The sequence below is a fragment of the Aplidium turbinatum genome, chromosome 7, assembly GCF_918807975.1.
Source record: "Aplidium turbinatum chromosome 7, kaAplTurb1.1, whole genome shotgun sequence".
NCBI classification, from domain to species: Eukaryota; Metazoa; Chordata; class Ascidiacea; order Aplousobranchia; family Polyclinidae; genus Aplidium; species Aplidium turbinatum.
Genome location: NC_137478.1, coordinates 26131794 through 26151186, shown reverse-complemented (window position 1 = coordinate 26151186; position 19393 = coordinate 26131794). Strand labels below are relative to the sequence as shown.

At 37.6% G+C, this 19393-nt stretch overlaps 1 protein-coding gene across 1 annotated transcript; it reads left to right on the top strand.

Moving 5' to 3' along the window:
- Positions 1–2636: 2636 nt before the first annotated feature.
- On the top strand, positions 2637–18911 carry LOC145774479 (translation initiation factor IF-2, mitochondrial-like). Its single transcript, XM_082585734.1, has 17 exons — positions 2637–2757; positions 5478–5564; positions 5910–6027; positions 7649–7708; positions 8500–8617; positions 9706–9869; positions 10438–10523; positions 11088–11228; positions 11473–11569; positions 12487–12653; positions 13142–13297; positions 13991–14094; positions 14430–14554; positions 15375–15515; positions 16009–16173; positions 17198–17338; positions 18341–18911. The coding sequence occupies exons 1-17, from the start codon at positions 2719–2721 to the stop codon at positions 18511–18513; spliced, it is 2082 nt and encodes a 693-aa protein (XP_082441860.1). The 5' UTR covers positions 2637–2718; the 3' UTR covers positions 18514–18911.
- The last annotated feature ends 482 nt before the right edge of the window (positions 18912–19393 follow it).

Genomic DNA, 19393 nt, shown 5'->3' with positions numbered 1-19393 from the left:
ACAAAACGGAAGTATTCAACTTCTAACGAGTTTGGTTTTTCAGATTGTTTCGAGCTGCGAAAGACGATTTCGTTTTTTCTCGACTCAGATTAACCCAGGATACGATAAACAAACTTGAAACTGCATAATTGGATAGACGAACAGCTGCCACACAAAAAGATTGTTCATTGCTATCAGTCTGAAAGTCAAAACGTCAAACAAGATTTAACTCTCATTGTGAAACGAGATTTTTCATGCAAACAAAAATGACGCATAGCCTATAGCGCGTGACGCTTAAAATCGGCAAAATAGTTGACGTCGCTATATCACTTCCGTCAACTAAAAAATAAACTGACGGCGCTAGCCTCAGCGTCAACGTACAACACTGCCAATCTCGATAACCGGCCCTGCGTTAAAAGCCTTTACAAGCATGCAAAACTACCAGGAATAACCTATCAAAGGCTTTGTCAGCCTGAAGATAAAGATTCAGAGTCAATCAACTAATATCTTGTGGTAGGCTAACTTAGCCCTATAGGCTAGTTTGCAGTTACCTTAAGAATGCAAGAAATTATTGTATAAATAGGCTAATGCCACCTAAACAATCTTTTTCTGTATCAAATAAACATGTTGTTCTGATTGAGAAATGTTATCATTTGCGTTGAAGGCTATTAGGCTGTCTGTTTCTAGCTTTTACTAAGCACGTTCTATGGTTAAATTTACGAAAATTTTATTGCTAATTTTATTATTCTCACAATGATTACACGGCATGCAACGTGGTCTACCCTGTAGGCACTTATCGATTGGTGCAACCTGGGCTGTGGATTCGTAGTCAGAGTTGTGGAGTCGGGCAGACTTTGGCATGTCTGGAGTCGGAGTCGTTGGGAAAAAGGCCGACTGCACCCCGGCTTGATGCAAAACTACGAACAATAAAGTTTTAAAGTTAAAGTTGTTAAAGAACGAGGAGGCGACTGATTCTTAACTAATTCATCAACTTATTTTAAAGTATCAGGTTTGGTGGCCGTGCTTGACTATATTTATTGATGCATATACCGCAATATTAGATCCTTTCACGCACGTCTTAAACCATTAAGGTTTTGCCACCTTTTCCTTTTGTTAGTTTTGTTACTGTATTTCTTTTTCTCAATATCATTTCTTTTGCATTCTGACAAAGAAAAATAAATTGAATTGAATTGAATTGAATTGTTTCCAATCTTTTTCAAAATATTGATTCTTGTGCTTGTGCTCTGTATTGCGTTTTAAACCTTTACCAGACAATATAAATGCTTGTTCTTGTCAGTTTTTGTAAAGTTGGCCGTTTCAATTTCAGTAGCAACTTCAGTGAAATCAAATTAAACGTTATGCTATGAGCTAAACTCATCAAGATGTGTTCTCCTCACTACCACCAGCACTCTTGATAACGCACCATGGCCGATCTTCACAGCAAGTGTCTATTTATAAAAATCTTGAAAAGATCAGCTAAAGCTGTACGGCCTAATAAAGCTATTGCCTGAATATAGTTGTTGTTTTCATTTTTGTATGTAACTTTTTCTTTTTTTTCCTTTTTATCTTAAACTTTTTTGAAGAAAATTGTGACCGTGTCAGATTTCTTTCAACCTAATAACTTATTTTGGTCAACAGCACGTTTTAACGCTTTGTCGCTACTACCATTTTCTCAACTTTTGCTATGTTGACTTGTATTGTTTTGCTGTGATGGTCAGAAATAAAAGCAACTGAACTAAATAAAATGAAAAATAATAGAAATCAAAAAACGTTTAACAACCCTAAAAAATCTGGCAACATTGAAGCCAGGGTAGAGTTGGAGATCTTGTTTTTTGGACTTTGGAGTAATAGAGTACGGTAACAGACTAAAGTTAGACTGAGACTACAGTGATGAAGTTGGAATCAGCCAGTTGTACCGTAAAACGAGAAGTCGGAGTCGTATATTTTTCGCCCAACTACGACAGCCTTGATTGCAAAGAATTGCAACAAACAGTACGTGCTTACCAGCAGCTTCATAATAAGTTCTGCCCTAATTTAAGAAAACTTTAAAGCCGTTAAAGACAAAATCTTATGATTTAGGAAATTTTGAAGTCCTGGACGGAAAGCAAAACCTTAACCTTGGTAATATTTGCCAATTGCCATAAAACAATGCTCTTTGATCGCAGTCATGCAACTAATGCTATAAATATATAAATATAGCCTAAGCATTTCGGTGAGTTATTCCATCCACTAAATGCTGCTGAATGGAGATGAGTTCTTAAACGCTGAGCTCAAACGCATACCTTAAGTACCAAACCAACGTTGCATAATCTTGTGATTTCTTCATACACAAACTGGGCCGCTTAACCAACTGAGCAGAACAAGCAAATTTTTAAATTCAGTTGTCACCTAACAAAGTGTCAAATAGTAAGTTAAACAAATAGTAATTGATATTATAAATAGTATTAATACCACAAAAGAGTGCTCAATCCTAAGAAGAGCCAGTTCAAATAAATAGAATCACTATGAGCAAGTATTATAATCTTTACAGCCTGTTGCCCTGTTTCACCCTTTGCGGGGTGTGTATTTAGAAATTGTTGTGCTACTACGGTACCTTTTAAGTTATCAGTTATTTTGAAAAATCTTTAATCCTTTGATTCTTAAAACTATTTTTACTCAGGTGGTAATAAATGTTAAATTTCTAACCAACTACCAGCCGTTTTGAAATTATTGCTTTTTCATATGCTTTAGCTCATTGTGATGTGGTGTATGAAATGTGTTCAACAGTATGTCAGAAAGGTAACGCATGGAATTTTTAATCATTATACAATCTCAATGCTTTTGTTCTTCTCTATTTAAGCAAGTTTGTTATGATGTTAACCACCTACCCAGCAAATCAGTCGTGTTTTTGCATTTTTATCTTTTTGTCATATCCAGACAAGCAAATGCACTAGCAGTGAAATGAGCTTGGAAAATAGGCGTTGTTACCATGATATCTGTACTTAAGTGTATGGTTTTGGCTGTGGGATTGATACATCATACATGTATGATCATTGGACACTCAGAATGGAAAACTTTTACGGATAAACTTTATAGGAAGTGGCTACGTTTACGGCGCTGTAAATACAGCCGTTCCATGCCTTTTTTTTTAATCTTTACGTTGCTTTTACTGCGCATGCGCGCTGGTGCGTATTTTTTTCTTTTTTCACCTTTTCTTTGAAAGAAAAAGTGAATATATAACTTCTAAATTCAAACGCCTTAGCCAAGTGAGTCAGTGGCGCGTGCGATTTTTGTCTGGCTCTTACTCCCAAGGATGTGAGTTCGATACCACCAGGAGGTGATTCCTTTTTTAAACTAAATTCTAACCCAAAGTGACTCAATCGTTAGGCTACGCATTTTTGTGGCCGTTCAGTTTAGTTTGTTTTTAGTTCTGACCATCACAACGAAAAAACAGTATATGATTAACACAGCAGAGGTCTAGAAAAAGGTAGAAGCGACAAAGAATGGACGTTATAGGCTAGCGTGCATGATACCGAAACAGGACAATCAGTTTAAATATGGCACGGCCGTAACACCTTAATAAAATTTTTTATAAATTTAGAACGAAGAGGAAAAAAAGCTAGTGATTTTTTCTTAATTCATAAAAATTTTTGGATGTTACGACCGTGCCATATTTTAAACTAATTGTCCTGCTTTGCTATCATGCACGCTATAACCAGTGGCGTAGCCAGAAAAAAAATTTGGGGGGGCCAAATATTTAATGAATTAAAGAGAACGACAACGAATTACTGCGGGACCATCTAACAACACTCGCACGAGCGTCTCCAATGTGGCTGATTTTAAAGAAGTTTGCCACTCCCTAGAATTCTTTTTAGCAACGAAAAACAACGCTCGACATGATTGTGTTGACGATGACGGCGAGGTAATAAAATAAGTATTTCAATGATGTGAAGGACATTACTAAAAGAAGCATAATTTTTGCAAAATATGATCAAAAAATGTTTTCCCCTTGGATGTCAACTAACCTAGTTCTCCTTTTTAATAACGATTCAACGTCCGACAACATCGAATCGACATAAAAACGACAATATTGCCAGCTGATGTAAATTAGCACTTCGGATTAAGACTTTGTTAAAATAAACATATTACAAACAAGACTTACAGCGCTGGTGATCGCAGATGGATATATTTTGTAAATCGCGCAAAGTTTACCCGATTTACGCTTCTTTTAACTAATTTGTGGAAGCAATTTCAGAATCGCTTACTCTGTTGGGTTTTTGTGTAGCTGAGTTTTTTGTGTTCTCTAATTTTAGCCGCAGTTTTTGCCCGTTTGTGTGTAACAGCTACCTTTAATAAGTTAATAGCTGTTTATCTGCTAATAAATTTCATACAAATATTACCCTGAAAGTGTTTCCAGAAAGCGCTATAATCCATTATTTGAGTGTAATTTTGCAAAATTTTTCCGGGAGAGCATGCCCCCGGATCCCCCTAGAGCGTGCCTTCGGCACGCTCTAACCCCCAACAGCTTTATTGCTTCCCTTGCTTAAGCCACCAGGATACGCCATTGCACAGGTGGCGATGTCTTAAATCAAACACTTTGTCGTTCTCTTCAATTCATTAAATGTTTGGCCCCCCCAAATTTTTTTTCTGGCCTACGCCACTGGTTATAGCATGCATGATAGCAAAGCAGGATAATCAGTTTAAAATATGGCACAGTCGTAACACCTAAAATTTTTATGACTTTAGAAAAAGTCGCTAGCCTTTTTTTCCTCTTTGTTCTAAATTTATAAAATTTTTATTAAGGTGTTATGGCCGTGCCATATTTTAAACTGATTGCCCTGTTTCGGTATCATGCACGCTAGCCTATAACGTCCGCTTTTTGTCGCTTCTACCTTTTTCTAGACCTCTGCTGTGTTAATCATATACTGTTTTTTCGTTGTGATGGTCAGAACTAAAAATAGACTAAACTGAACGGCCACAAAAATGCGTAGCCTCACGATTGAGTCACTTCGGGTTAGAATTTAGTTTAAAAAAAGAATCACCTCCTGGTGGTATCGAACTCATATCCTTGGGAGTAATAGTCAAACAAAAATCGCACGCGCCACTGACTCACTTGGCAAAGGCTCTTGAATTTAGAAGTTATATATTCACTTTTTCTTTCAAAGAAAAGGTGAAAAAAGAAAAAATACGCACCAGCGCGCATGCGCAGTAAAAGCGCCGTAAAGATTAAAAAAAAGGCATGGAACGGCTGTATTTACGGCGCCGTAAACGTAGCCACTTCCAACTTTATAACTATTTCAAGACAAAATTAAGGTTAAACATTTATATTACACTTTAATTTTATTCTGAGTTTTGTTGTTGCTTAAAACTCTTCTGTTACATGCTGATAACTCTCAAGCAAACTGCTGAAGAATGTTTTGAATATTAAAAGTATTGGCGGTATATTCAATCTGTTACCGGTAGTTTGTAGATACTGCCACAAAATTATGTTCATTTTGTGGCTTATTTTTGCATTTTAGAATGTTATCTCACAGAACTGTCGATACTTGTATGCAACACAAGTTTTAGAAAAAAAGAGCCACACACACAACCAACTAACTCAGAAGGTATATTTAACAGCAGTAGTTTAAAGATTAAAACTAAACCTTAATTTTTTTAAAACGTATGTCTACATTTGAACTTGTTTGACATTAACTTTTATACATTTATTTGCAAATTGTTGTCTAACTTTTTTTTTTTTTTTTATACAATGCAAAGAGAATTTTATCCTTTGTTTAACTCTTTAGTGTTTTTGAGAGAGAATGGAAAGTATTCAATATGGTACGGTACTCTAGAAAATTTCAAGTACAATCATTTTGTTTATGTGATAACATTGGTATAATGCTTAAATAAACTGTTATTATGCATGTCAAAAATCATTCTTCTCGGATAACTCTTGTGTTTTTTTCAAGCGAATCGATATAATGCATGCAAAGCGCCTGGCACTAGCTAGAAAGAAGAAACCTGTTGTTGAATTACCACAGCCTGTCCGAGTTAGAGAAATAGCGGAAATTGCCAATATTCCTTCAAGTAACAAATTTGAATTTTCACTTTTTTTGTATTAATGTTGCCACTGCAGAACTTTAATGATTGCATGAAAATAAGTTTTTAATACTGTATATATATAGTTTATGTTTTTAAACTTTTGTTCAAAGTAGATATGTATAGATAAAATCTGTCTTTTATTACAGGCCTCGAAATTTGTACTTTTTTCCGGCGGTCAAGCATGTCCTACCGGACTGGCCCTTTCAGCGGACATTTAATATCTCAACCGGACATATTTTTTGTATGTAGATTTTGCGCAAAATCACACTACCGCGCAAAACCACACACAGAGTATTGTGTAGTCGTGTTTGTAGAAGAAGATTTTCTACAACAGAATAACTCTGCAATGTCCGCAGCAGTGGCCGAGTGGTTAGCGCGTTGGGCTCGCAGTCGAGAGCCTGCATGTTCGACTCCAGCCACCCGCACTGCTGTTGTTTCTCTGGGCAAGAAACTTTACGATAATTGCCTCTACCCAGTGATCGATTTCGAGTAATGGGTAGTACCAAATTTAAGTCATAAGTAGAGTAGACAACCGGAAACAGACATTGCCGTCGGCTGCAGCGTGGGTCAGGGGTACGTCGGAAGGCGTACACCGATGCATAGCGCTCAAGTCCGCTTTCCCGCAATGCAGAATAAAGATATGACAAACAAACAATGGTTGATGGCTTAATTAACCGACCCTGAAGTATACTGGAGCAGATTGCTTGCAAATAAATCAGTGCGTTAATGACAGTCGTGTAACGACGCAATAAACACAATCGAAAACAACAATTCAAATTTCTTTATTACAAAAACAACTACGATCACTTATTCCGTGGTTTTCGCGTTATAGAATCGTTGTGCCAAGCGATTACTGCCGGCGCGGGGTGGTAAATCTCTAGCTCAGGACCGTCCAGACAAATGCGCATCAGTGACTCAATATCAATAGTGTTAGTGTTAACTAACTAACACAATAGTGTTAGTCTAACACGCTCCCTTCCGTGCAGAAATTCTATTTCTATCAGTATCAGCGTGAATAAGGTCGCCACATTCGCCTAAGCACGTGTGGATTGTGGAACCCAGCTGAGACTTGCTTCTCTGTGACGTTTCTTTTTAACAAACGATCAATGTAACGCAATAATCCTCATTGTTAAAATTAGAATACATATCCTGCCGAAAAGTTCAGACAACTTTATTTCAAGGCAACATTGCAATGCGTTGAAATGATGTAAAAATGGCTACTTTTGCCATCAGCTCGTTAACCATGCCACTCTAATGTGATCTTTAAAGCAATGGCCTGTACTATTATTGTTTCAGCTCCGTATTTGTTCACGTTAAACAAACAATTGTAACAATTCAAATTTAAAATATATTTTAGCTGCATTAGCTCTATTTTTGTCAAGAATTTTGCGGCGGTCATTTATGACCGACCAATGAGTCGGCTTCGGCAGACATTCGAGGTCATTCCGGAGGTCATGTCCGCCATGACCGCCGAAATTTCGAGGCCTGTATTATTGTGTTAGTTGCAGTTCAAAATAGAGACATCTTTTTTTTATAAGTTATTTGAAGCAAAATCTTAGTCTATAAGTTATTTCCAAGATTTAAGCTTTGTGCTTGTTATGATCAGATAGAGTATTGGATGCAATCACAGAAGTAGCACCACAGTTGTCCTGCTCCAAGAAAACAGGTACTGATAAAGTAAAAATATGTTCGATATATAGTTTAAGTTATATATTGACCGATTGGTTTCAGTTTAAGTTTGTGTTTTGAGGTAAAAGAAAAATACCCTTGATACAATAATCTTTATATTTTGCACTATTATATAGATTATATTGAGGTAATGAGGTTGTTATGTTTTGTGCCTGACTACTGAAGCTACTGTCGTTTTATATCATAAAAAGCTGTGTCAGTTTTCTTTACTCACTGGTAAAGCATATTCAGAGCCAGATTTAGCTGATGGGGGGCCCGGGGCACTTTTAGATCGGGGGCTTCCCGTGCAAAACAATTTTTTGCACTTATGACGCGAAAAACCACCTCTACGTCTACAGTAGCATTAATCCAGCACTGCATAGCATTTGGTAGAAACTTCAAAGGCTGAAATAAAAAAAAACAACACAAAAATCACATTTGTTCCACGTAGGGGGGCCCTTTAAAATTCGGGGGGCACCTGCACCCTCTGCCCCCCCCCTAAATCTGGGCCTGAGCATATTGCTTTGTTATTTTTGTAGTTGTTTTGTCTTAGGCATGTCAGTGATAAAAAAAATAAGTGTTCAATTAGAGCCAAATAATTGCTTTGACATATCTGTTATTCTATCCGAAAGAATAGATTATAGTGGTGCATGCATCTTTTCTGCAGTACATAGTATACCATTGTGGGTTTTCAAATTTAACACAAGCTGCAATAAGCAATAATGTTCATTCGGTTGCTTAAGTTTTTAAACTGGCTTGCCGATCTAATGGGCATTGATGTTTTTTTAGTGCTAAAAGACTTTCAATTGGTATGTTCGGTGATGTTGAAGCTAGGCATGCGGTGCCGGAGAGCCCGTGACCCAACTCAAAGCTTAAAACCGGAAGAAGACTTAGATGCATACAGAAGGTAAGTTATGCATGGAACTAACACAGCAATACAGTGGCGGTTCGGTGACAATTAATCACCTAACACATTATACTTTTAATAATGCATCAGATGATCACGCTACATTTCGTCACTTCGACAGTTAATCACTTTTTAAATAAAAATTCAACAATTAATTGTGCTGTATTGGCCATAAGTACACAAAAAAAGATCAGCTGAATCTTTCAGTGCCACCTTCGCCTAAATACGCACGTTATTACGTGACATCATAATGCACGGGGTCAGAGTTCGTTTTGAAATTTATTTTTTTATTATCTCTGGATGTGATTAAAGGTCCAATTGATGAAATGTGCTGATGATGAAAAATAGAGATGATGTATCGTAACAATGGGAAATAACGTTATGCAATTTCGGTGATATATCAGACTTAATGCCCTGTGAGGAAGTGCTGAGTGATGAAAAGGCGCAGTACTATAGTGGTATTGTCTCCTTCTCTCTTCATTTTGCATCGAAGAAGCCTGGTCTTCATCCCGAAACATCAGGAACGACCAGTTGTCTGCAGTGACTCTTCCATCTCTCTATTGTTGGCATCTATATTTTTTTAGTTTCTCTTTGTCAGATTATTCTTTCCTGTGTCTTCCCATGTTTTGTATGGTTTTCTCTTTTTCATTTTTCCATCTCTACCTTATTCCAAATTTGCTTTGTTAAATTAATTTCATTCATTTGTTCAAGTTGTCACATCTCAGACGATGCCCACGCGAGCACTATGAATTACTGTAGTTGTAGACATAATAGTTTGTGAACTGGAAGTGAGCTATGAAGTGTATATGAGCATGCAACACTGTCATGAATTTCATTTTGACTTGACGCTTTTTATATCTTCAAAGTTTCAAGCAATTGAATTTTTTTGCGGGAATCTCTATATTCTTTTGTTTGTTAGACGTATTATACAGTAGTTTAAAATTATTTCTTGTTTAATGAATAATGACCGTCAGTTAAAAATCAAAAACGTCATGCGAACGTTTTATGGACGGTTTTAAACCGCCTCATCTTAGTTTACTTCTTTGGGGTGACGCCAGTTAATATTAAAATCCTTTCTTTCCTTACAGCAAACCGACAACCGATCCGACTTTACTTACCGGTAGACCACCCATAGTCACAATCATGGGCCACATAGACCATGGGAAGACTACCTTGCTGGATTCCCTTCGCCAGACAAAGGTAGCGGAGGGAGAAGCCGGGGGCATCACTCAGGCAGTGGGCGCATTTTCAGGTAAAATTATGGCTGGACAATACTTTCATTCAAGGTCGGCAAGACAAAACAGCATGCACGTTTGTTTGTGTTATCCCGGCAGGCGAGCACTGTAAATGTCATTGGGTTGATCCTTTGAGTTTGTTTGTCATGTTGAATATGATCTCTTCACGGTAATGCAATTTCATACATCTGCAATTGCTAAAGTTCGTCGTGCTCGCGCCCGGTAGATGGAGATTTGGCTTTTAAAGCGACTGAGAAGACAGGAAGCCAAATCTTCGTGTCCATCTTCACTCTGCAGGCATGCATTTATGTTTCTTTCTAAACTTTAAAGACACAGCCACATGCTCAAGAGCGTTATCTTATCAGTGCCCCTTTGAGTGCCGTACCAGGGCTCTCATCACTTCTCTAAGTTAATTTTTGGAAGATGTTTGTTCATTACACAATAAGGTTCACCTATAAAAGTGCCGTACGAAACTGTTACTATTCTTAATATTAAAACGTGACATGCGATTGTAAATTTGCCTCTTTCGGATTTGCGAAAATGCGACCGAAATAAACGTTGTTTAAGTTGCAATCTTCAACGCAGTGAGCATGGCCAATGACAAGACAATCACATTTTTGGACACCCCTGGTCATGCTGCGTTTTCGTCGATGAGGAAAAGAGGTGCTCAGGTGATCCCCATCAGAGCTTTTACATGTGTTCAATTTAGTATCAGTAGGAATGTTGCATAACTTATCCTGCATGCATTCAAAATGAAACAGTTTGGTTTTAATCCCTTCCAGCGGTCAAAAATGCATCGCAGAGTGATTTAAGCTACGAAGATATGTGTAATGTCCTTAGCTAAGTTGGTTTTTGCATCGTTATAAAAACTGCTGTTTTTTCCTTGTTTTTCCATCTTTGAGCATTAACATCCATGTGTTCCGTTTTGTATTCTTGATTGCTGTTTCGCTGCTTGAGATGCGAGAAACTTATTTTGGCCTAAAGTCGGTTCCAAAGTAAAGCGCATGTTTCAGCTTTGAAATTTAGTTTGAATGAAATCACAAAGCAGGTTATATATTTATAATTTGAGACTTTTTTTCGCACGCTCAACATTTCTTGATGTTTCACAAATGTAGATACAAACGAACAAATCTACATTTGTGCAGTAAACAACGATCATGCTGCTAAAAGCGAAACTCTGCCTGTTCTATTTCTTGATATGTTTCCCTCCAAATAAACCTCCGCTTTGTTTCCAGCTCACTGACGTAGTTGTTCTCGTGGTTGCTGCAGACGACAGCGTGATGGAACAGACGATCGAATCGATCAAAGCAACGCGATTGGCTGGCGTTCCTATGATCGTTGCCATCAACAAATGCGACTTGAAGAAAGCTGACGTGGTACATTTTTGAGTGGTGTGCCCTCACGTTATGACTAAAGTTCCTTGGTTCGATTCTACAACAAAGAGTTTTTTTTTACTAACTGTGTAATGGCTACTACTTGTCAGTAACTGTGTTATTGGCTTACAATTTCAATTCTTCTTAAAATTAAATTTTGATACGAATTTTTATGTACTTTTTTCTACACCAGTTCAAAATCGGGCTAAAATTCCCCCTTACAGTTTTTATCACTGTAATATTTTAGGAAAAAGTCATGAACGATTTATCTAGCCACGGCATCAAAGTGGAACAGTTAGGGGGGACTGTTCAGTGTGTGCAGATATCAGCTCTCAAAGGAAAAGGTAAAGTTTTATATTGTCCTCCCTGCTCTTGAAAGGTGTTTGCGTTTTTGCCAAAAGTATCTTGCCCATTAGTTTGCCGTGTAGTTTTTGGGCATCTGTTGAATATTAATATCTTGGACGTATTGAGCCATGCAGCTGAAAAATTCAAACATTGGCTTTTGTTGAAAGTTATAGAGAAATCTATTGAAATAAAATCCGATAATCCTTAAATCCTTCAGTTCGAAATTGAACCCTCAAGATTTGAGCCTATAGAGCAAGGGTCTCAAGCACACGGGCCACATTCGGTCCACGATAAATTTTCAAACTTTCAAATGATTAACAATTCCAGTGGCTGTTCAACTGCCGCATACTTTTTCATGGATTTGAAAAGGTAAAATTCACTCTAAATTTTCTCAAAAATATGAAAATGCCATCAATCTTCACACGATTTTTAAGCGCTACTGTCGCGCCATGTTGCTGCGTGTGAGAAACTCGTAATCGTTTCATCACAATCACATCGCCTGCTCATTTTTTGTGCCGTTATCGCAAAAGTAACCTTGGCATTTGCAGCAGTCAGTGCTTCAAGGATTTAATTCTTTTCCCGCGCTTTTTGAAAATCGGTTGCAAAATTTTTGCTCTCCAGGTCGTTGCGTTTGTGTTCTTTTTTCGTTTTTTTTTCTTTTATATTGTTTTTCTATCTATTTTCTTGTACTACTGTTTCTTTTATTGCATTCTTACTGTGTTATTTTGTTTGTTGGCTTTTTATTGTGTATTGCAAACCTCTGGACTCTGGTTAATTCACAAGTATTCGTTGAACCCTCAGAGCAATTTCAGTTTGAGACCCTTGCTATGGAGAAACTGCTCTCAATATATGTTACAGTCGTTACATTCATTTTATGTCCCAAGCTGCCACTAACCAAAGCCATCTTTATGTAAAGGCTTAGATCAATTAGTGGAAGCCATCATGCTGCAGGCCGAGATGCTGGAGCTGGCTTCAAACAATGAAGCGAAGGTGGAAGGAGTCATCGTCGAGAGCAGAGTTGAGAAAGGTGTTGGGCCAGTAGCAAGCATGGTCGTGCAACAGGGAACTTTATCTAACGGCAAGGTTTGTTTCTTTGTTTAGTGGAATGAGGCAAAAATATTTTGTATTATAACGACTTTTAATCTCAGTCTAGTTAAGCGTTGTTTGAATTAGAAAAAGTTTTTTATTAAAGGAACGTATTGGAAGGGTTGCAATGATTGTTTTGCGATTTTAAAATATTGGCTGTTAGCTTCAGCTCCACTAAACTACTGGGGTTCGTTGGTCTAATTTAAGTTGTCTATTTAAACGTCGCCACGTTGTTCATAATAAACTTCAACTGCAAATTTTTTGCATTGATTTTGCAATCGTTTTCAATGCAAGGAATCTGAATTTGATTTTTAAACTGATTTTTTTTTCAGTCAAACCACAATGAAATGCTTTCAGTTAGCGATAAATATCCATCACCTCTGGTTATGTTTCATGAGCTTCACAGTCCGCAAGTTCTGGATCTGCTACAGCGTGTTTACTTTAGCATCCAATTATTTTTGTAACAAAGTAAACCTGTGTTGTAGTATCTCGTTGCTGGTACAGCAATGGCCAAAGTCAGAGGTCTATTTGACGAGAATCGAAAGCATATGCCCACCGCTCTACCGGGCCACCCAGTGAGTATTTTTGGATGGAAGAGCGTACCGCATGCGGGCGATGTTGTCTTACAAGTTGAAAGCGAGGTGAGTGCTTTTGATGTGCGACTCAATTTCAAATCCGCATTCTTGCAAGAAAGATAAGACTGTGTATTTCGATTCTTTGAGCCCATTAACAGCACGTGCAAAGCCTTTCCTTAATCCCGCATACACTACCCAAAGCTGACATTTTTTACATCATTTCAACGACTGGCATCGTTGAAATAATGTAAATATGACAACTATTGCCGTCTGGGTAGGCCATCTTACCAAAACCTAAGGCCATCAAAAATAAAACGGTGAACTATAAATGTTTTGTTAGCAATATGTTTTCAAAATTTTGTTATTGTTATTTTTCTCCGTGAGTTTACCAGAAAATATATGTGCTTGTTCTTGTCAGTTTTTCTAAAAGTAGCCGTTTTAATTTCAATCAACTTTTTCAACATTTTAGTTTCAACTTAAGTGAAATTAAATGTAAAAAATGAAAATACACAAAAAACAACCTGGCAACACTGAAGCTAGAATCGGCCAGTTATAAATTGAGAACTCTGGGCTGCATGATTTTTACCCGATTTCACAGCCCTGAACGATACCACTTTACGCCTAAAGCTTCGCCGAATTTCACTTTTTGCTTACTGGTTTCATCTGTTGTCACTGGTACGATTGGTATCATCATCATCCAAAGTCAGTTTTGTTTCCATTAGTGGAGGTTGTGCCAACGTCAAAATCGATTGTTTTCAGTCTCGGGCAAAGCAAGTCATCGAATACAGAACCAGACTGAAGAACAAAGAAAAGGAGCTACTTGATTTAGAGACAATCACAAAAGAACGCGAAATATTGAACCAGTTAGTTTTATTTAATAATTATAACCTTTTTCTAAAAATTGATTTGGTTGATATTCTTTATAATGTCAAAATAAATGTTTGAATGTCTGAAAACTGTTTTTTCTTCGGGAAAAAAATGGCTGAAACGCCTGGAGAATTAACCTAATCAAAAAGTAAAGAGCCCAAAGTGTAAATACTAAACTCATGTTTAGCAAACGTTTCGAAAACTGAACTGTCCTCATCTTCAGTGCTATTAAAGTTGTGACATTACCTGTTTGTTGCAAAATATTTAATTCGCAACACGAATACATCATTTTTTTCTATTTCATAAACATGCAAACTGTTATCTTTTCCAGAGATTATCAAAGAATAAGAAGAAACGTACCTCATAAAATTAAACGTCTACTAAAAATACAAGAGTCAGTTCGTGAGCACTACGTTAAAAGCAGCGATGTACCAGAACTAGACATTATTCTCAAAGGTATGGTGAACCTAAGTAGATAATGCACCACTGAAGTCATTGGAGCAAGTTGGAGAGGTAAACTCCAGAACATGACCATAGAATTGACAAGGAAGAAAGAAAAGAACAAAAAGTATGGGTTTGGAAAACAGAAAATTGAAATCTTTTTCTTGTCAATTCTATGGTCATATTTTTGAGTTTACAGTTGGAAAACACCTCCAATTTTTTTTTTTAATTTACATTGTAACATAAGTATCTTTGTCATAAGCACAGTGTAACATAAGTATCCGAGCAGTGACAGCCCTCGCACGACGTTCAAAAGGGACCCGGTTCGACACCACTCAAAAGTATGTGGCTTTTTCTTTGACACTTAAAGGCATGCTTGGAAGTGAGCACAAAGATTAGCTTCCTTGCCTTCCCGTGTGCTTTGTCTAAATCTGCAACTAGCGGGCGTAAGCTTGGATACGACAACAACATACAAGTGTCTAATAAATATGTCGCTGATTGTAGCTTGTCGTCTTGGTAAAAAAAACAAAAAAAAACTTTTAATATCCTGTTAGCGAATCTTGTTTACCCATTTATTCTGGAGTACGTTGGGCCTCTCCTAAATACTGATAAGCTTGGGTGTTCATCAGGACAATTATCGTTTCCAGCACTAGTTGCAACGTTCATCTGATGAAAGTGAAAGTAAAAGGAACAATAAACGGATTGATAAGAAATAAACCAACCTGTTCATTTTTACTTTCACTTTCATCAGATGAACGTTGCAATTAGTGCTAGAAACGAGCCTCTTCTATTTCTTTTCTTTATTTTTCCAGCAGCACTATTTTATACTCTTCAGCCGATGTGGATGGTTCTTTGGAGGCATTGTTAGACGTTGTGGACACCTACGACTGCGCTCACCAGTGCGCTTTGAATTTAATCGATTTCGGGATTGGCGACGTAAAAGAAAGTGACATAGAAAAAGCTCATATCTTCCAAGGTATGTTTTGGAAAGTGATTGTTGATGCCAGTTTGGGTAGTTAGGTTTTTTTGCACGGCCTTGATCGAACACTTTGCTGGTTTGGTTACTGTCAAAATCAACTACAAGAAAAAGTTGAGCGTTTTCTGTTCACCTCTACAACGCGGTTAATACGCTCGTTCGTAAAACTAATCACATCACTCCAGTGGTGGAGTGATGTGATTAGGAGTTTTTTACCTATTGATTAGATGTTGGAGTTTTTTGCTTATTCGCATAAACAAAGCAAAAGATCGATTACGCTTAAAAACGTTTTATTTTACTAGTCAATGTCTTGTAGTAATTTGTCAAGTAAGTTCTGTTTTCTATCGCCATGCACACTGTACATTGTGTTCATTGTACAAGTACAGCGTCTTGGAGCATATTTTTTCTAGGGCTGGGGCGCTACATAAATGCTCCAATTTTATGTATTGTTCTTAGCAGGTGTTTAATTACCTTTAGTTTTGCACCATTCCAGGGTCAATATACTGCTTCAATGTTGGGCTCTCGGAATCAATGAAGGAATTTGCGGCAAAGAAAAGGGTTCCCATAATAAATTATAATGTTATTTATCACTTAATCCAAAGTTTAAAAAATAAAATATCGTCTCTTTTGCTTCCGCATCAAGAATTAAACGTTATTGGTGAGTAGATTAGCGTTCTTTTTATGTTGTTTTTAAACAAGCTAGTAATTCCATCAACTTATTATGTAGACTTTGCATGAATGCTTTATTGGCTTAGTTACTACTGCAAACAGTCAATTTTGCTTTTGTTGAAGATTATATTCATTTATTTTATTTTTCGTCATTAACGCGTCCGGAGCGAAAACGATACTACAAACTACAATAGTCGATGGACCTACCAGCACGTCAATGAACGGGAAAAGTTGACAAAACCTTAAAAGACATAAAACGTGCCTTAATAGTAAATCATGTAGTAGGGCAGTAGGCTATAATATTAACGGTATTGAAAGCCCATTTGTGCTTTTTTTTATTTGAAGTCAAATGAATGTCATTAGCACTTTAGTGGACATTTTAAAACTCCAACTTCTTAAAGTTTTGTTTTTAATATTCTTTATTATGTTAGCAGCGTACTATCATCTTCTGCCCTTGAATTTAACTTGATTTAAAAATAGAATAAGAAAGAGGATTCCCGCTGTCTCAAATGGTAGGCACTTTAACATGCAGATATCCAATCCAGCACGAACCAATCAGAAGCTACGCTTTTCATGACGTCATCAAGATTGCGTTTGGGAAGAATAAAGGAAAAACGCAAATTCTAGCTAAATTAAATCATCGCTTTGCCATCGGTTGGCTTGGCGCATTGGGTTAGGGCGGTGGTAGTCATTACATTGACGTGGATTTGATTCCCACCTCTGCTATAGCTCTTTTTTCTTCTGTAATTACCAAACAAAGTTCAAAGTAATTGTTAATTCTCTGGCTGAATGCTGGAATGGTCACAATAGCAGATAACGTACAGATAACGTAGCATCTCATTGGTTCGTGGTTGGATTGGATACGCGCGTGGATTATTAGAAATCTGCTTGTTAAAGTGCCTACCCTCTCTAATTTGGCTTCACAAGTGCTTGTATTCATCCGCACATAACAATTTTGTACAGTAAGTAGGCCGAGTACTGGAAAAACTTTTGACTCTTTTACTAAATATCAGGCGAAGGCACCGTGGAGCAGTTGTTTGATTACCACAAAGGCAAGAAACGCTGCACAGTCGCCGGTTGCTTGGTTCAATCCGGTGAACTTCATAAGGATTTGTTATACACTGTGAAACGAGATGGGAAAACAGTTTATGAAGGTATACAGCTAAAAGTTAAATCTTGTACAACATCTTTAGGCTTTATATAAAATAGGTTTGGGAGAGTGGTAACTTCAGAAGACCTAGATGATAGACAATAACTTAAAGGTTGTTCATAAAAGACGTCCGCAGTCAAGGGAGGTGCAAATAGCGGACTTGTGGACAAGGGTAAAAGGGAGTCCTGGAATGTGGTCGTACATGCTGTTCGGCCAAGTTTAGGCATCTTCCATAACACCACATGTTGACTGCCTAACATGGACTTACTGACCGAACAGGACGCAGGGACGAGGCATTAAAACTAGGATTATCCCGGCTAAACTGGGACGTATCGTATGGTTGGTTTGCCTATAATTATATGGTCCGATCGCCTATATTTTTCTTTTTTCAGCCCCTTGTGAATGTTGCTTTGGGAAAATTTTGTCTGTATGACAGGCCGTTCAATCCCTGTCATATGTTTGAAGTTAACGCAGTTTGTTTACAGTGGCTGTTATCGTGAAATACTTTTTTTTGTACAGCACTTGAAAAGTGTGCTACGTATTAGTATAAAATACGCAATTTTGTTTAAAGCTTTTTAAGCTTTAATACGCTTATGTGGATGTAAAATAGTTAATTATATCTTAGAGCAAGAGTCTCAAACACGTGGGCCGAATGCGTGTTTAAATCATTTATGAGTGTTCATTGGCCCTCAGAGCATTTTGAGTTTGAGACCCCTGTCCTAGACCTAGAGGGCTTCTATTCCGCCACTCCAGTAGAAGAATCATATTTGAAGTCTGACGCAAGCAATACAACTTTATGGAACGGCCACGGGTAGGCCTACTTGCACTTCGGAGATATCGGTGACGTCGTCCGCACGAACAAAGGGGGGAAGAGGGTTGGTATTTTGCAGATGTGGCAAGAGGAGGGTCTTTTTGCAATTTTATGAGGACATCTTTTATGGACAGCCCCTTAACAAATCTACGCTTTTGAAGTTAAATCTTAACACAACATTCTTTTGACTGGCAGGTTCTGTGCATTCGCTACGCATCAATAAACAAGATGTGACGAAGGTCTCCACCAAAAACGAATGTGGTTTAATTTTGGAAGGAGGCGTTTCACCACAAATTGGAGACATCATTCAGTGCGGGGAATTTGCTATGAAACCAACTGAACTGAATTGGAACCCTCGTGGATTTTAATTATGTTAGCGACTCAGTAGCCTTGGAAAACTTCGCATGAAATATTTCTGCAAAAAATGATCAACGTATGTTTAAAGTTTAATTTAGAGGTTTTGTTGGCAATCAGGAATACAGACGAAAAGTTTTATTCAAAAATTTTAGTAGTTGCCAAACCTGACTATTTTCATTTTTTTTAAAGTTTTAGATGTTTGTCGTCGGCTATCTTCGATCTGCGTGGCAGAAGGGCGGAAGTTCTCAGCATGTTAGTTGCTTTTTGTTTTAATAAATTATCATGTTTTAGGTAAGCTACACTATTGCTGTTTTCTCACATGATGCTACGTAATAAACCATGTTTCAGATTCACAGTTTAAATCTTGCGTCACTTCCGCCATCTTGAATGCTTTAACACTTAACCTAAAACTGACATGTAGTGGCAGGCGATGAGTTGGAAAAGTAGAGTCATGTTTTTACTGAAGATGAGAAAAACACCGGAGATCTGGGGGACTCACCAAGAAAAATTTAGAAAAAATGCATTGAATTTGGTGCATTCTGAACGTATTTTCACCTTTAAATTGTAATGAACGTTTAGATAAAACTTTCGGTGAGTCAGATGCCGTCACGAAGAGCTATATATGGCTCACGTCGGGAGCCATGGGTTCCCGACCCCTGGCCTATACTCCACAGTTATCACCTTGGCAGTGTACGAAAACACAGGCAACAAAACGTTCAACTTCGGTAATAAGGCTTTAGACCTGTCTGTGTCCTAATTACCGTGAATAAACTGGGGATGGTAGAAGTAGGGGATTGCTCATTCAAAAAGAAGATGGACAACTGGAGGGTCATAGTGTTATGACAAAATTTGGTACAACTACAGCTTGAGGTCTACCGCCATATGTCGCAT